The sequence below is a fragment of the Seriola lalandi genome, unplaced genomic scaffold (genome assembly GCF_002814215.2).
Source record: "Seriola lalandi dorsalis isolate HSWRI2012SDOR001 ecotype SW California unplaced genomic scaffold, Sedor1 jcf7180002054353, whole genome shotgun sequence".
Lineage (NCBI taxonomy): Eukaryota > Metazoa > Chordata > Actinopteri > Carangiformes > Carangidae > Seriola > Seriola lalandi.
In genome coordinates, this window is record NW_019524906.1 from 1147695 (window position 1) to 1164936 (window position 17242).

General features: G+C 39.7%; 2 protein-coding genes across 2 annotated transcripts in view; both read left to right on the top strand.

The window, feature by feature from the left end:
* Window positions 1-236: 236 nt before the first annotated feature.
* fkbp8 (FKBP prolyl isomerase 8) lies at window positions 237-6945 on the top strand. Its single transcript, XM_023408104.2, has 8 exons — window positions 237-527; window positions 737-906; window positions 1066-1154; window positions 1506-1726; window positions 1992-2164; window positions 2254-2331; window positions 4880-5020; window positions 5295-6945. The coding sequence occupies exons 1-8, from the start codon at window positions 269-271 to the stop codon at window positions 5379-5381; spliced, it is 1218 nt and encodes a 405-aa protein (XP_023263872.1). The 5' UTR covers window positions 237-268; the 3' UTR covers window positions 5382-6945.
* Window positions 6946-7759: 814 nt separating this feature from the next.
* ell (elongation factor RNA polymerase II) overlaps window positions 7760-17242 on the top strand; it is a 33647-nt gene continuing 24164 nt past the window's right edge. The window contains exon 1 of the mRNA XM_023408018.2: window positions 7760-7936. Within this exon, the coding sequence (XP_023263786.1) occupies window positions 7802-7936 (135 nt within the window). The 5' untranslated portion in view covers window positions 7760-7801. The remainder of the gene's footprint in view (window positions 7937-17242) is intronic.

The window sequence follows — 17242 nt, forward strand, 5'->3', positions numbered from 1 at the left end:
GTTGTACTTGTAATGTGTAAATGTATGATGTTGTGAATTTTGGTAACTGATGGTAATAATCGATCTAATTCTGGATGGTTTCGCATGACAGTCGTTTATTTATTGCAGATACGATATGACATAGAGGGTGAATCTTCAAACGGCGTTTTGTATTTTAATTAGGACTCTAGTTTTGGGACAGCCAGTTAGAGAAGTCAATTCTTTCGCTTGCATTTTCTAAAGTTACATTTTTTAAGTTGATTACCTTCTTTCTCAGAGCATTCCGCTAATGACTGAAAAAGAGGAGAATATGGACGCCTCTGATATCCATGACAGTGTGCCAAAAACAAAGAAGAATGGACGAACCTCGTTGCTGGACAGCGGGGAGGACTTTGAGGTTTTAGATGATGAGGACATTGACGACGACCCCCCTCCTCTGGAAGACGCTGGGGGAGGGAAAGGGGAAAACACAGATGAGTCTCACAAGATAAATGCAGACACAGAACCACACCCTCCAGGTCACCTTGATGAATGGCTGGATGTTTTAGGTATGTTACAAAAACACCTTGGTAACATATAGGACAGTACATCCCTGTAGAAGGTGTTGCATAAGTTTTAAAGTTGATATTGATGAAGGGATTGTTGCCTGATCAACAATCACCTGCAACAAAGATTCACAAGGTGTTATGATACGTCTCTGGTTGTGATAAGTGCTGTATTTGTTCTGACTGAGATTAATATCATTATCTGTCCCAAGGTAATGACCAGCTAAAGAAAAAAGTCCTGGAGGCAGGGGACGGGCGGGACAGTCGGCCACAGAAAGGACAGAATGTCAAGATTCATCTTAAGACCTACTTGAAGGACAGGGCACTGGTAGAGGAGCAGTCTGACCTCACATTCACTCTGGGAGACGGTGATGTTATCCATGTAAAAACATTACATAAGTTTAATTTTTCTCTTGAAGTTGTAAATAATGTATAGAGAGGTTTCACATTTTCATCTAGGTTATGTATAATTAGCTTTATGTGATATAAGTCATGTTGTAGATATTGGTATCATGCTGCAGTAAGATTATTCTTCTTACAGGCTCTTGATCTCACAGTGCAGCTCATGGAAATGGGAGAGAAGGCTCTAATCCAGACAGATGCAAAATATGCTTATGGTACCCGTGGGAGGTAGGCAATGTGTTTTTAATCAAACTAATCTAACCTAGGCTTTAAGGCTTTAATGTAAACAAAAATTCACTCTCATGAAAGCTGTAATGTAAAACTGAAAATTGCTTCTTTATTTCAACTAGTAATTTTCCTATTAATTTATGAGGATATGTAAATTTGCTTTCATGAATTTTGATAAAACAGCATGGCTTTTCTTGCTCTACAAGCTCCGTTCTTGGCCTTAGGGAATCTGTAAATCCTCATGTGATGCACACTTTCACTGGATATGTGACACTTATTTATTTCTTTGTGTGTAATCCAGTGATTGATGACTTTTTCCTCCTTATTTCATGTGTTTCTGCCCTTTAACAGTCTTGAACCTGAGGTCCCCCCCAATGCTGAGCTCTCCCTAGAAGTGGACCTGCTGGAAGCTACTGATGCTCCAGATCTGGAGTTGCTGCCCCCTGCAGAAAAGATATCCCTTGCCAGCCATAAGAGAGAGAGGGGCAACGTTCATTATCAGCGTGGGGACTATGCTTTTGCTGTTAACTCATATAGCATTGCCCTGCAGATAACAGAGTCGAGTTCTAAAGGTGAGATACAGGTCAGGGAATCAGGAGTGAGTAAAAAGTTTATTACAGTAGGTCTTTTTTAATTACTCAGCATTGGGCTTAGTGGCTATCCATCAGGAAGTGGAGTGGTAGGCAGGGAAAGCCTCATACAGGTATAACTAACATTTATTTTGATTATGCTCTGATACACAGTATAATCATTTCATTTCATTTCAAGGTACTGTTCAACAGTGGCCATTTTACTGTTTTTTATCTAATTGTTTTGTTGTGGTTGCTTCTGCTGCAGTCGACATTAGTCCTGAGGAGGAAAATGAACTGATGGATGTGAAAGTGAAATGTTTGAACAACATGGCTGCTTCTCAGCTGAAACTGGACCACTATGATGCAGCACTTAAATCTTGTGTCTCAGCTCTGGCGCACCAGCCAGAGAACATAAAAGCACTTTTCCGTATGGGCAAGGTACATGTTGTTCATGTTCTTTCACTTTCTCTTTTGCTAGTCTCTAGTAGATTGTTTGATTAACTTTTAATTGTGTATTTTTATTCAAGGTTTTGGCCTTGCAAGGTGAATACACAGAAGCCATTCAAACTTTGAGGAAGGCACTGAAATTGGAACCAAGCAACAAGGTACTTTTGGTCTCACCATATTGATTATTCTCAAAACACAGCTCTCAGTATGGAGAAATGGCAGTTCTTTCTTACAACCTGTAGATGGTGCCATAGGGTAAACTATCACGCCACTTAATTTTCTAGTGCAAGGTCAGGTGGACTGCTGATTCATCATTTCAGGGTATCTGTTTTCATGTTGTTGCTGTAAATAGGTTTGCCCTGCAGCCCAGCCATATCTAATGCCTAGCCACTGTTCCTGTTCTCCTGCTCATGCAGTCAGGTATATGTGGTTCTTTGGCTACACAAGGCTATTTGACCGATTCAGCTGAGTGCGTGGGCTTCTTGGATTAGCTGTAAGCTATAGCAGCATGTACTCATGCCCAGAATCCCCCACTTCAGTCCTACACCAATCTGTCAAGCAGCACATGGCCCGGCCACCACTTTTCATCCAACACACGCAGTATAAATATATAATGTACTATTACATTTTATAATAGTACATCTTAGGTCGATTGCTGAATTAATGGGCCTCTGTCTAGTTGGAAATCTTGTACAAATCTGAAGTGCAAGGCTGCATGTTGTAGATCGTATGCACTAGCACCTATGTCCTTTTGACTGTCGGCGATTTGACATTTCATAACTGTCACCCTTGTGTATGTTTGCGATTATATTCTATTTGTCAACATATTTCGATTTTGGTACTAGATTTGTTGTTTTAATGCTAAACTTGACTTTTCTCTTTTCATTAAAATAATGAAAAGACTCCCTAAATAACCCATGTTCTAACAGCAAGTACAGTGGGTGTGCTTAAGTGACAATACAAGAATGCTCCCATTATAATCAATGAGGCGGTCTTAAACAGGCGCAGGCGTCATGGAGTGACAAGATGACGTGCTCTCGCTCTCTTCTCCCAGCATTGATGAGACATGCTGTCTGCATTTTTTTACACTGGTGTCAGCTGTTCACGCCCCTTATCTTCAACTCAGATGGATGAGAGGAGATTTATTGTGTCTGTGGTTTGTTTACTTTTTGACATGGCGCGCAGACTTGACAGTTCCGGTATAGACAGCCTCAGACCGCCTCAGCACAGTATTTGGAGACACAGATGCTGTTAGGACAGGATGTTAAATGTTTATTTAGCCTACTTCATCCTAGCCCTGGGAACAGGTCAATGTTGTGTCATTTTTGTCATTTTGGTGGGAAGCTGATTGCAAAATTTTGGCGCAGATGTGCCAAGGGTGCCCTGCTCGAACACAGTAAAGTGCAGTAAATGTACCAACTTACTCTTAGCAGTAGATAGGAATTGAACAAATCCTCAGGGTACAGACTTGTACAGACATTCATACTGACTCTCCAATCCCTAATGCTAAGATCACAGTACACAATTTTTTTATTTTCCACCTGCCGACAGTTTTTGAAGATCCCTGAGAAAAGCCCTAGATCAGAGTCAAGAGTCTGCATCACAGATGCCTAAAAGATATCTAGCAGGCTAAATATCTGGACCTGCTGGGGAGTCCAAATCCTGTAGTGTGCAGTGATTGCGGCAACAGGCTACAGCTCATTAAACCACAAGACACGGGGTGATGGGTAACCCAGGAGGACGGTTGTAGAACATGAATCCCTGCTGCTTGTGCATCCCAATCCATTCTTTTCTTTTTCTTCCTTGTAAGCAAACAATCAATTTGGATCGCTCTTTTCTTGCAGACATGCATTTTGGAAGAAAAAAAATCCTGTGTGCATGGTGTCACATCATTTCCCATGTCACCTTTCATGTGGGTTATCATGAAAACATTTTTTGTCAGGAGACCAGATAGGCTCGCCTGGGATTCCTCCAGGTGAAAGATCTTGTAATGTGTGACCCCCTGTTGCTCATCAGTCGTGCAGTGTGCAAACAACAACGATTTTGAGATTCCCGATTATACGACAACAGGTTGTGTAGTGTGAACAGTACAGGCTGACAACCTTGAAAGCCATGAGGTGTATACATGGCATAAGATAGACTGCAATTAAATATAAAAAAACTTTTCAGTCAACATTGCTCCATGGTCTTTTTGAAGCACATTTTCCAAAGCATAAACAATTTTGTTGTCTCTGAGAGCAGTGGTTTGCTTAGTCACTCACCAGCTTTAAGAGCACTGAAGTGACTCAGATCTGAGAAAATGCTGGAACAATAACTGAACCCATATCCTGGAATAATTGTGTGGACATGTGGGCTAACGAGAGCCTAATTCTGTGATGCAAGCCCGTGATTTCTTGTAAGACAACAAAGAACAGCATAAACATTTGTTTCAGTATTTATGTATGCTTCACCCATCCATTATGATTGTAGAAAAATAATTGGTCATATTCCTTTTAAAAAGCCTTGTGACTTAATTTTTCATGCCTTTTGGACCGGTATTGTCATCCTGACACATTCCCACTAAGAAGGAAATCAGTCTTGTTTTGTGAATATAGTAGCAGGACTTTATTTCCTACATATTTGGATAGTTGGGTTAATAGAGTAGAGTGGGGTTTGTGTATTGGACTGGAGCCTGCAACACCTATTTGTCTTGTCTCTTCTGTCTAGACTATCCACGCAGAGCTCTCCAAGCTGGTGAAGAAGCACTCAGAGCAGAGAGGGGCAGAGCAGGCCATGTATAAGAAGATGCTGGGTAATCCCACCAGTGGCAGCAGCAACATACAGAAACACCGGGCAAAATCTTCATGGGTGAGACAGTCATTCCCTGACAAAACAAATGTGTAAAAGTGTGAAAAATATAGGGTTAGAATACTGCTTGAATATCTGGCCATCATCGCATGATACTCATGCACTGTCATGCATGTTCTTTTGGAGTGATAGGTATGTAATCCTTAAGGGAACCTTTGTGGTAATAAACAGGGAGCGTCAGTAATGAATGAACTTAATTTGTGCTTTTCACTGTGTCATTATTCAACCTACTTAATATGCACTCTGTACTCTTTTTGTTCCTTTATTTCCCCAGGGTCTCAGCTGGAAGTGGCTATTCGGTGCCACTGCAGTAGCCATTGGCGGTGTAGCATTATCCGTTGTCATAGCTGCTAGAAATTGAACCAAGCCTGTGGTGATGGCCTGACCAAGCCCCTGCAATGTGATAGCCTAAACACAGAAGCACATCTGGCAGTGCCTTCTGACCTTTGGTCAAAGGGGGTGGAAATGTCGGTCAGTTGCCTCTTCAGTTGTCACTCTCCTTTCTCTGCTATGTTTGAGAAGTATATGTGACAAATTAGTAAAACATCAATATTTGCATATGGGAAATGTATTTCCAACCTAATAAATATGTAGGGTTATTCATATCTGTCACATTGCCAGACACTGTTTTCTTTGCTGCCATTGTTTTTTGTCTTGGGTAGTTGATGTTGGAAATTGATTATTTGATCATCGAAATGAAAAATAATTTACCACAGATAGAAGCTATTTATAAAATATTTTTCCCATTATAGATTCATTGTGATATTGTCCTATGTTATGCTATAGTTTTAAATTGTCAGATTGTGCAGTTAAATTAATACTTCCTATTCAAGAGAGAACACGTGATTCCACTTTGTTTTATAGTACAATGTTTAATGTTAACTGGTGTAATGCAGATGCTCTATTTTTTGAGGTTCACACACTGGCGACATACTTTTCTTGTGTTCTAGCTCTCTCACTCTTTTTAAAGCCTGTACTCATCCACTAAGTGACCAGAAAAATATAAGCACATACAATGAAATGCAAGATATTCCACCTTAAAGTTTTCAGTTGTTGTTGACGCAATTTCTGCACTTGTTTGCCTGTTCAGTCCGTTCCATGGTGTGTATTTAGACTGAGGTCTGTGCTGGTGTTACACTGAAAGGCTTTACTAGATTTGTATCCACCTTATTAACATACACGGAGGAGCAAAAACATCTGACAGACCTCACAACATAATGCAGTTAAATGAAAGAACAACAAACGGCAGCCTCAAAAAGTACCATTGAATTGATTCAACACTTTCTGACAGTGTCGTCAACAGTAAACAAGCAGTAGTTTATAAATATACATGACTGCTGTATTGGATTGGAATTCAATGTTTCTATACTCTTGGTCACTTGTGTATACGTACATAAAAGCATCAGCTAAACTGGATATACTGTACTTTCTGTTCAGCATTTCTTAAATCACTAATTTTGCTTTGATAGAGGTACAGTTATCACCTTTGAAACAAGGGCAGAGAATGATACATGGATTTCCTCAGTGGTGTGGCTATGAACAATGATTAAGGAGAGTTCATTTTTATCATCAAATTCCTGTCAATTACACCACAATCTTTAATGATCAAGACCAAATGTTGAAAGATGACCCTTTAAGAATAATGCTGGGTGTATGTGTGTTTTTTTTTCTCCCCTACATTTTTTGCCTGTGAAGTTTAACTTAAATTATGCTCTGTTAGGTGTTTATTTATTACACTTTTTTGTTCTTACATACAGTAAATGTGACACCACTGAATCTGTGGCTTCTTCAGGGTAGTTGGTTGTCCAATAGAGCCAAAAGTTACATAAACTCTGGATGACAAACGCATTGATCATAAAAGTTCCTAGCATTCCCTGCATTTGTTAATTTTATATCCATCACAATAAAAGTTGTCTGTTATCAAACTATGGTCTCCTTTTTCAATTTTTGCCAGTATATCTCACAAGCATCACAAACAAGGTATGCAGTGGTTTTCAACCATTTCCAGCTCTGGACTGATTTTATGGAGTGTCCCTGGCCCATTGGTTATTACAGTGTGCTTCCAGCATTTATGCCTTGTAAAAACTGGCCTTGGAGGATTGAGAAGTGCCCACCGGTACAGTCTGTATTAGACATACACATCTTCCATTAGTCACATTTGTACAGAAACTTCAAACAATCATGTTGTGAAGACAAGATAACTAAGAGTCATTGACATGCCTTAAATATTTAGTATTTACATTTCTCCAGTTTTATTTGTTTACAGTTGGACATGTCCATTTTTCTGGATATTCCCAAAGTGAATGTGTGTGTCATTATTTTTTCCAGACATTGACGTTTCACTGACGTAGTGAGGTGACCTGTCGTTTCCCTCTTCCTTCGCGTTACTGATGTGCAATGCTCATTTCTAAATGCTGTTAAAAATGTGTACTTTGTCACCCATTAATTATCACATCATATAATTACAGAATAAAATAGTATCAAAAAAAATAAAATGATTCACGTGTCGTCTGCGAATTAGTTGTAAATTTAGTTAAGGTCGATGATTAATAGCGCTAGCTGCTCAATACTATTTTTTAAATGTCTTTCATATTGCAATATTATGTGAAATGTATAATATAAATGTTATTTTTTTAGTCTTAACGTGTGCCTATATAGGGCTTCGTTACTGCTCGGTGACTTCATCATCAGTAACCGGTCATTGAATATTCATTGAAAAGCAACGGGAGTTCTCGGTTTACAACAGAGTGCGTCCGTGCGCGTGGTGGGAACGGTAGCAAGATGGCGGCGCTGAAGGAGGAGCAGTGCTACGGACTGTCCTGTGGAAGAGTGAGCAACGGTAGCAATGTATCCGTCTTTCACGTTAAACTCACTGACAGCGCACTGAGAGCGTTTGAAGGCTATCAGAGCAACAAGGTAAATGGCTCTTTTCGGTACCATGGTATTTTGGTTTGCGTTTGAAGTCTGTCCGGGCGGCTGTGACAAGCAGAGTGAGGTCAGTCCCCCGCTCTGTCTGGTGCTGCTGCGGCTGCCTTCATGCTGCGTTACACAGCCAGAGCAGGCTGGCCAAGCCTGGCTAGTTTTGCTTTATTAAGTGTCTAGTTTAACGGCCACCAGCTCTCGTCTGGCCAGGCTGACGGATGCTGGATCTCAGGTGACTGTTCAACGTTTTATAGCTACACCCTGACTCTCTACACACCGACTGTTGAACACTGTACTCGGTCATTTAACAAGCTCTGAGCCACTGGATACTGAGTCCTACCACTTATTTTATTGTATTATGGTGTTTGCTTTAGTTGTCGCAACAGTTTGAGTTGTTGATAACTTGACTTGCCCGAATATCTGTGACAATTTTAACTGAAAACATGGAGTAACTTCTGATGTGTGTACAGATGCTTCCAGAAAGTTTAAAGCTGTCAAAAAAAAAAAAAAAAATCAGTCAAACCTCGCTAGCTAAACTAGCCACACATAATGGTAACAGCTAGCGTTGAATATGTAAGCTCTGTCTACTACCTAACGATATATTTTTTCACTTGTTAAGTGAAGGAAAGAGTTGCCTTGGCTTAGTATGTAATGACAACATGGTGAATAATTTGGAAAAGTACCCAGTATTCATCCGAAAAATGGCCATCTCCTTTCCCAACCCCCTCACTGCCACTAAAGGCTCATGTTCACCTCACAGCTGTAGAAGTGCCTCAAAGTTATTTAACAGCAGATTCAACACATTTTCTTGTCAGTTAAGAGGTAGAATTCAAGCTCTGATCTCTGAAATGGCTCTGGTGTTCCTGCTTCTACTGCTGCTGCCCGCTTAGCTTCTTGTGTAGAGAGCTATAAGTCTGATGATGCCCATCTAATGTTTCAGTTTCTATAAATATTTGACAGGGAAAACCTGGCAGGCCAGGAGGAAAGGGCCTTATCTCCAGCTTCAGTGGCTGTGTAAAGCACGACTGCAGCTGATAACCCAGAACAATAAAATTGTGACAGGTAATTGAGGAACTAGTAGTTGTAGGAAGAGTGTTAATTAAAAAATTGCGTGACACATGGAAGAAATTGCCAATACAGGGCTAACCCTCAACTCATTAAAATATTTTCTTTAAAGCTACAGTAATTATGTTGGCAAAGAATTTAATTTGTTTGTTCTTATAGATGTAGACTGTTCTTGCATTCGAGTGATTGCACATTATGGCGAAATGCTAAGTTGTTTTGTGCTTTCGAATTATAAGAATTAAAAGGGTTTCTTTAATTACTGGAACATGCAGCTAGAAAGATTTGCACTGTTGCATCCAACTTTCATTGCCGATGAGTTTTGGCCATTACCCCAAACTCACACAAATCGCCTCGCACAAATTGGGTATTTGTTGTACAAAAACTGAACAAAGAAGTAAGAAAAGTACAAAATTTGGGTTCCCTTTTTTGATAAAAAAAAATCAAATACAGTCACAAGGATCTGTACCACTGTCTTAACATTTATAGTGCTTGTGATTTAGCATAGGATTTCATTTTTCATAAGGAGGCAGGACAATACACATGATTGTCTAATGCATCTTGGGCTCTATGGAGTTAATATTAGCGCTGAGGCTTTCCTTGAGGGGTCGAATGTTGCCCCATCTTTGGTATCATTGTTTCATTGCCACAAATTCATGTTAAATGCATATCCTCATGCAATTTCATATTCGAAATACGTTTTTAAAATTGATTAGCACATTATAAATGGGAAATGTTTGTGCTGGGCGTTTTATTTGGTTCAGTTGGCTTATACATTGATGACAAAAGAAGCAAGTTGGAATAATGTTTTACTGTTATGATACACCTTTATTGAGAAGTGTGTCTTGTGCAGACTTGCAGACTCACTACCCACTCAAATTGTATTTCTTACTGTATAACATGTTCTCTGTTAGCCGAGTTCAAATCCTTACTCACAATATGATAAGATCTCAGCTATTGAGTAATCAAATGTATGCATGGTATCGAGACGAGCACTTGTTGTTGTGAGTGTTCAGAGCAGTAGAATGATACAGGCGTGTGGTGCATCATTTTGAGGGTGTTGCACCTTAGCTGGCGCACCTGCTCAAATCGCATGTGGCGTGGGAGTGTCTCAGTGGTCAACAGCTTGGAAGGTGGGATCTCAAATTTGGTAGTTTGGATTTAGTCTGTTTTCAGTTTACTATAGGCACTAAAACGGATATCTTAGTGATTTATGACAATACAGTGTGCGTACTCTTTTATCAGACACACGCGAGGACCTCACAGGCATAAAGACACTGATCACGACTGTTAACAGCTTTTGTTGTCACAGTAGCTTCACACAATGACAGATGATGTGCATACATCAAACCACGCATCTGACACACAGTAATCAAGCATGGGTGCAGGTGTGGCACATGTCTCCATTAACTACATTATATATGTGTATACATTATATTATGGTAGCATACACAGTCAGCTGCACAGATGAGTGCTCAGAGCCATGCATATTTAAAGGTAAAGTGTTGAAATTCAGACAACAGTTAAATGACAAGTGAGCAGTGCAAATATAGTAAGCCTCTCAGCTAACACAGAGCACATTTGTACAAACAGATTGAAGAAAAGATATCTTGTAACACGTCTCTATCAGATTTGTTCCATGTCGGAGTGAGATCAGTACAAGCTTTGGGCTTTTTATTTGCTTCCGTTCATGTTTTTTCTCTGCTTTCACATAAGGTCATGAAATATCGGAAAATCTACCCTAAGCTAAAATAAAAAACTGAACTGGATCAGCTGAGATATTTAAGATGTGTGCGATGTTCTGTCACTTTCCAAGTTCAGACCAACAAGTTAACTTTGTTTCTCTTATATTAACTATTGTAGGGGTTGGAGTGTAATATAATTAATAAAATTACGGGCTAATTATTGGCGCACATGCTACCACCACAAACCTGAGTTTGTATTGCTTTCATTGTGGCTCGGGTATCTTTTAGGGGAGCTGCGCCCCTCTGGCTTCCTCATAATTCAAACACTGGCCAGCACCCAACAGTAGGAGTGAGCTGGGAACTCGGTAAAGGAACAGGAAGAGAGCCACAGAATGACACGTCTTCCAATGTAAAGGTTGTGGTGTGGTCAAGGCTGTAAACCGACAAAGCTGGTAAGGTTTATGAGCCCAGTTTTGCTGCTGTTTAGGCAAGTACATCCACTCCGCCAGGCACTTGCTTTGACTCAGGCTGTTTTAGGCCAGTGTACTGTGCAGCTCAACAGCTTTGATAAATTGTAGGCTCCAGCTAGCAACAAAAAAGTTACATAGCAGGAACAGCAACATTATAATTGTCAATAGACTCATTGTAAAGTCACTACATTATGCTACATTGTAGGAGATCAAGAAATAAAATGTTTACTGGCTTGATTCTCTTCCAATGTAAGCTAACCAAATGCTAAATGTTGGCCCAGATACAAAGCTGATTCAGTTAGGCTGTCCAGTAGCCAATGTCGCCGTAATAAGAATCTTATGAAAAATTGTGAGTAATTCTTGTTGTGTTTGTCGATACGTTGCGCAACTGCAGTCAAGTAGCAATACTTCAGCTTCCTGTATGAGACGTGAGTGTCAGCCAGTTCTTCTGTTGGTACGTCTGAGGACAGAGTGAACTGGAGCTCCTGCTGCGGGACTGGCAGCTCAGAGACTCACTTTTTCTTTTTTTACCGGCTGTGACATAAGCAAGGAAATGAGTAAGGCTATTTGAGCGTCATCAAGCTGAAGGTTATGGAGAGTGCAGATAAAGGTTTATAATTATGTCTCTGGATGATTGTTGTTACAGCACAGTATTGGAAAAAACGCAGTGTTTAAATAGTTTGATTCTGTAGTGCTCACTGTTTTTAGTTTCTTCATTATGGAACAGCCAGTTTCATATATTCTCAAAATACAGTCCACAAAAATTAAAACTATATAGCAGTGAACTAAAATATGAAGCCTGTCTCGTATATAAAATGGACATTTGCAGGCAGTCCAGGAAAGCTTGCATATAAACTGACAATAAATCTTGCATGCTGGCACTGCAGTATTAGACTGGTGAGAGATGAGTAGTCCCATTTGAATGTTAAAACCTTTTGTTGGCCCAAGTTACATCTTTTGTCTTGTGGTGAGGTAATGGATTGCTGATTATAAACTGGGAGCGTGGATTTTACATTCTTAAGGACATACATCACACTAGTGCCACCCATCTTGTGGTTAGCAGTTTATTCTGTGTTGCATTTACATTTTAAGCTGTGGAATGAATAATCAGTAACTGTAACAAACACACTGTTGCATTATCAGTTTTTTTTTAATAATAAGCTTTTCAAAAAAAAAAAAAAAACCCGATCGTTTTCGTGTTAGACAAGATGCCTGCTGGGGTAGGTGTATGTTAGATTATGCCAGCACCAGCTAAACAAGGCAACATCAAGCAATGTCGTGCCAGTCAAGTTGTGGTTGTTGAGTTGCTCAAAAGTGTGAGATACTTAAATTATGTTGCTTGGCATTGATCTGAGTCTTAACATGGAGCTTCAATTTTCCGTATTGTTGGATGAGCTTTTCACCTTGTCAACGCTGAAAGGAGACTGATTGCACTATGAAATGTACTTGCACTTTGGTTTCCTCACCAGGTCATCGCCTTTGATTACTGCAATTTATCTGTTTTTATGGATGAAACACTGAGACCCTTTCCAGGATCTATTATCTGAAAGCCATCCAGATTTTAAATTAAGCGTTTATTATAAAAACTTAGATGCAGGAGGTTTTTGCATAATCAATCTTCAGTCGAGTACTTGTGGTGACAGGCTATAGGCTTCACTAAGGAGGTCCGTTTACACTAAGCCAGTTTTGTTCCTTTGCCTGGCTGCCATCTACCCCCTGTCTCGACCCCTATGGGAATGGTATGGGAAGTAATGGAGACTGGGTGGGGATTTTGTTGCTTGATGCTGGGCAGCCTGTGCCAGTGCTATGGTTATTTAAGGAATGCTGACTCCCCAGTTTCAGCAGATCACGGGGCACTGCAAGAGATGACCATAACCACTAAGGCCAAATTTGACTCTAAATGTCATAGTGTTCCTCTGTCCTGTGGCAGGGTTGCCACAAGTGACCATGTCAACCTGGTGTCACAGCACACAGAGCAGACTCACTGACCTGCTGTGTCTTTTTCAAGAGATCAGTCGGTGCATAGGTCATGGTTTGGTCTCTAGTCTGCAAACACACTTGGTGCCTGTGGTTTTGACCAATATCGGAGCAGTATGATGCTTCAAGGTGCAAGTGTACAAATTTTTCGGGACTTTTTTTATGCATAGAGCCTTTCATCACTGGATAGTGATAATGAATCAATTCAGAGATTTAAAGTCTAAAAGACTGCAGCATCAATTTAGTAAATTTGAATCAGGCCAGACCTTGAAGGAATCTCTGCTCACTCTATGCATGCTTAAGTGTATTTGAAAAGACTGATTATGAAAGGAGATCCCTCTTTTATTTTCTAATGATGCAATTTATCATTGTGTGTCTCTTTCCCTCACAGTCCAAATGATTATCTTTGTCAATCTAGGAGCAGTTAATTTTACACAGTAATTGCACTACGAAAACAAAATTTCCCGAGTCCACCGAGCCACTGTTTTGCCTTGAATTTCAACCACCTATGACACCACATATCATACACCTATGAATGACAGATGTGTAAAACCACTTTTAGTTACATAATTTAGTTTAAGTCCCACAGCAATGAAATATTTAGGACTAATGTCATGACCCAGAGATGCTGTTGCAAGACATTTTAATGATCATTCGCCTATTGAAAATGTTATTTTGATTGATTTTTGTTTTAGTTTTTTTTATTTTGTAAGACCAGGATGAGACATCCAAAAAACGTTTTCACAGTCATGAAAATGTTAAAATGTTTTAAGTGTAGCTTTATTCATTTATACCAAGATATTTATTTCTTGGTACAGAAGTTGCACTTTTTGCAACCTATCATCCAATAACAAATCATGTTATTGGCTGCTGAAAGTGTTATCTTCTGTATATCTATCTTCTATCTATATCTCTATATTGCCCTCAAAAGGAGAAATATACATTTGTATCTTCCAGTCAGATGGTGGTCAGTCTGTTGTTACCATGAGCCAAGCTCCTTTTTTGTCTGGCTGTTTTGTACAGAGCAACGATGCTTACCTTCTCTACAACTCTGTTAAATTCTGTCTTGTCTTTACAGGTGTTAGAAGTTTGTCTCACCTTAACTAATACATCACTAATACTAACTAATAGATTGATGGAATGTAATGTATATATTCAGCCCAATCAGATACATCTAGCAAACTGCAAGTCTGCTCCAGAGTATTAATGCCTGCTAAGTCATCACTTTCACATCACTTTCACATCACTTTTGTTAAAGCCTCGGATTACCAGAAGAAGTCGGCTGTTAAAAGAACTTGTCCTAAAGTTCAAAAGGAATTTTGTTTACGAAGTTTGGAAAAAAAGTGATACTCACTTGAGTTTTCTGACGAATGTCTTTTTTTGTGATGAGGCTGGTATACACTGATACCTCATTGACGCAATAGGTGTTGTTTACCAGAAATGTTAGGGTAGCCAGTCACACCATGCATCTGTTGTCATTCTGTATGTTGTGCAAGGATAACATTATGACTTTCAATTGATGTCTAAGTGCACAGTAGTACTATAGTGTCACAGGTTTCTACTAAATTGTATGAATCATAAAATAGATGATCATCAGCTGACGTCTGATGAGACCAAATGGAAAAAATTGAACAGTGCTGCCCTGTTTACCAGATGATTGCTCTACTGCACAATTTTGCTAACCCGGAGACAAGACAGAAGAGATCAGGTTTTCTATCTGCAATTTACAATGGAAGGAGAACGTTTTTGAAAATGACCTGAACTGGATATTGTTTTGAAAAATTCACTTTTTAGGATTTAGGCACCATGCCAATGTTGGAAAACAGTTGAGCGAAACTGAGAGTCTGATGTACTGATCACCTCCTTACAACCAAGAAGTGGTGCAAAACAAAAGAAACTTGTGCTGCCATTTCAAGCATAAGATCAAAGGTAACTTGGCATTCATCAGATGAAAAACAGTAAAAGCTTCAAAGGGTTTTTTTTAAGTGATGAAGAGCCTCTTACAGTAAATACATGAACAAGAAGGTCCAATTAAGTCTACGTACAAGTGTGCTCCCACAAATACTCCTCTGACACTCGTCTGTCACAGCTATTTTAAAAGAGTAGACTATTACACCACATTTCAAACACAGGACACACTCAGTAATGATGCATGCACACTGAATATTGAGAGTAGGGACACACAGTACCATTTCACCCTCACAGAGTGCGTGGCACAAAGTGCTCATTCCACCCCTGAAATCCTAGACAGGTGAAACATCTCATCAGTGTGACAGTTATGCAACTAAACACCTGAAAATTTGGGTGACATAGCCATACCCATAGGGATTTGGACATGGCTATAATGGTGTGCATTTACTACAAAACAAAAGAAATAATTTGGCAGTGCAACATGAGAGACAGAGTAGAGAGTTACACTGTGTGTGAGGATATAATTTAACCTAGTCTTTTAAGTCTGTATGAAGGCAACGGACATTTTCCATGACTTGGGACCAGTTTCTTGTTTAACAAACTAATACATATTTTGAATGTTTAAAAGTGAATTCAAACTCTACTGACACATATACCATTGTTGTACCATGTGGTTTGTAGCCTAGCTGGCAAATCTTATACCCAATTAAACTGTTGCACACACTTGATAAACCTGAGCAAGTTTGATATTAAAATACATCTGTTCACCAAGGGGATTTATAAGCTCAATTCAGGCTTTACTGGCTTATTTTCAAATCTCTTAAAGAATACATTTTTGGCAAAACAATCTGAGTAACTCCCATTTCCAAGGTCCAAAATTAACTTTCAATCTCAAGTTCGGAAACCTGATTTAAAACTTTTTTTTCTTCATCAAGGAGCTGCGTCGTCTTGGACCCTCACTGCTTTATTGGTGTAATCTTGGATATCATTTGTTGTAGCTATTTGTCTGGCTGGTGTTGGATCATGAAGCATACATGCTGATCATGTTAAAATTGACTCTAAATGTCTAATAAGCTGATTGTGTGTTACAACCATTTACAGCTGAAACATTTGCACACAAAATATTGTTAAGGCCCATTTTTGCATAGTTATATTTCCATTAGCTTTGTTAATACTGCAGGGAAACGTACAGTAAGAAGGCAAGCTTTTATGTTGTAGGAAATGCACTTGAATAACATTGTCATTGGTTCAGGTTTATCACTGGCTGCTTGGCCACAAGTCCATGTCATGTCCAGCTGATCCCCATTCTGTTGCTGGTTGGCAGTGTGTGAGATCATCCATGGCCTTGTCATCGATCCATGGTCAGGACCCGCACTCTGTCCCTAAGGTTAGCTCTGTGGAACATTCTGGGCTCAGGTCCCAGAGAATAGTGACATGTCAGCAGCCCATTCAAATGAACAGGCTGAGGGTAGCACTATGTTAGCAGTGCTGGGATGGGGGAGGGGTAGGGCGAAGGGTGGAAGTGCTAAAACTGGTGCTGTGTGAAACGTTGCAGGGGTAAACCAGGGAGTGTGGCTCCATGAAAGGTCTGGTGTTCCTGGATAGGCTCTGAGTGTTTGGAGCTCTGGAGAAAGTGAAAAAATCTTTGGCTGTTTCAAGATAATTGAAACAGTGGCTTTCCTCTTTTTATCTGATTCTAATTTTATTTTATAAGGCCAGAAAGGGTTAGGCAAGGTGAAATTGCTTATCCTGAGTTTTTCAAACTGTCTTTTCAATCTCTGAGATCATGCACAACTTGGTAGTCAGTCATGTCTTCACATAAGACCTACACTAGCTCTACAGTAGTGGCTCTGAGCAGCTGTACGTAGGCACAGTGGTACTTTAACTACCATAGCAAAATGCTCACGATGACAATGCTAGCATGCAGTTACAATGTATAAAATGCTCACCTTAGTTTCAAATGTTACCATCCTTGCTACTTAGCACTAAACTCAAAGTACAGCTGAGGCTGATGGGAATGTCATTAGTTTTGCAGGTGTTGAGGTGTAAAAGAAAGTGTTAGACAAATGAAAAATTGGATCTGATGATGGCTGAAGTGAAAGGATGACCAAAGTGATAACAGTTGATCCTGAGGGCAACACAAATGTCCATAGCAAATCTTATGGCAATCCATACAATAGTTGTTGAGATATTTC

Coding starts and splice junctions, on each gene's coding strand:
- fkbp8 (XM_023408104.2), top strand. CDS start 269: ATGACTGAAAAAGAGGAGAATATGGACGCCTCTGATATCCATGACAGT. Junction 2,165..2,253: donor CACTTTTCCGTATGGGCAAG/GTACATGTTGTT, acceptor TTTTTATTCAAG/GTTTTGGCCTTGCAAGGTGA. Junction 2,332..4,879: donor AATTGGAACCAAGCAACAAG/GTACTTTTGGTC, acceptor TCTTCTGTCTAG/ACTATCCACGCAGAGCTCTC.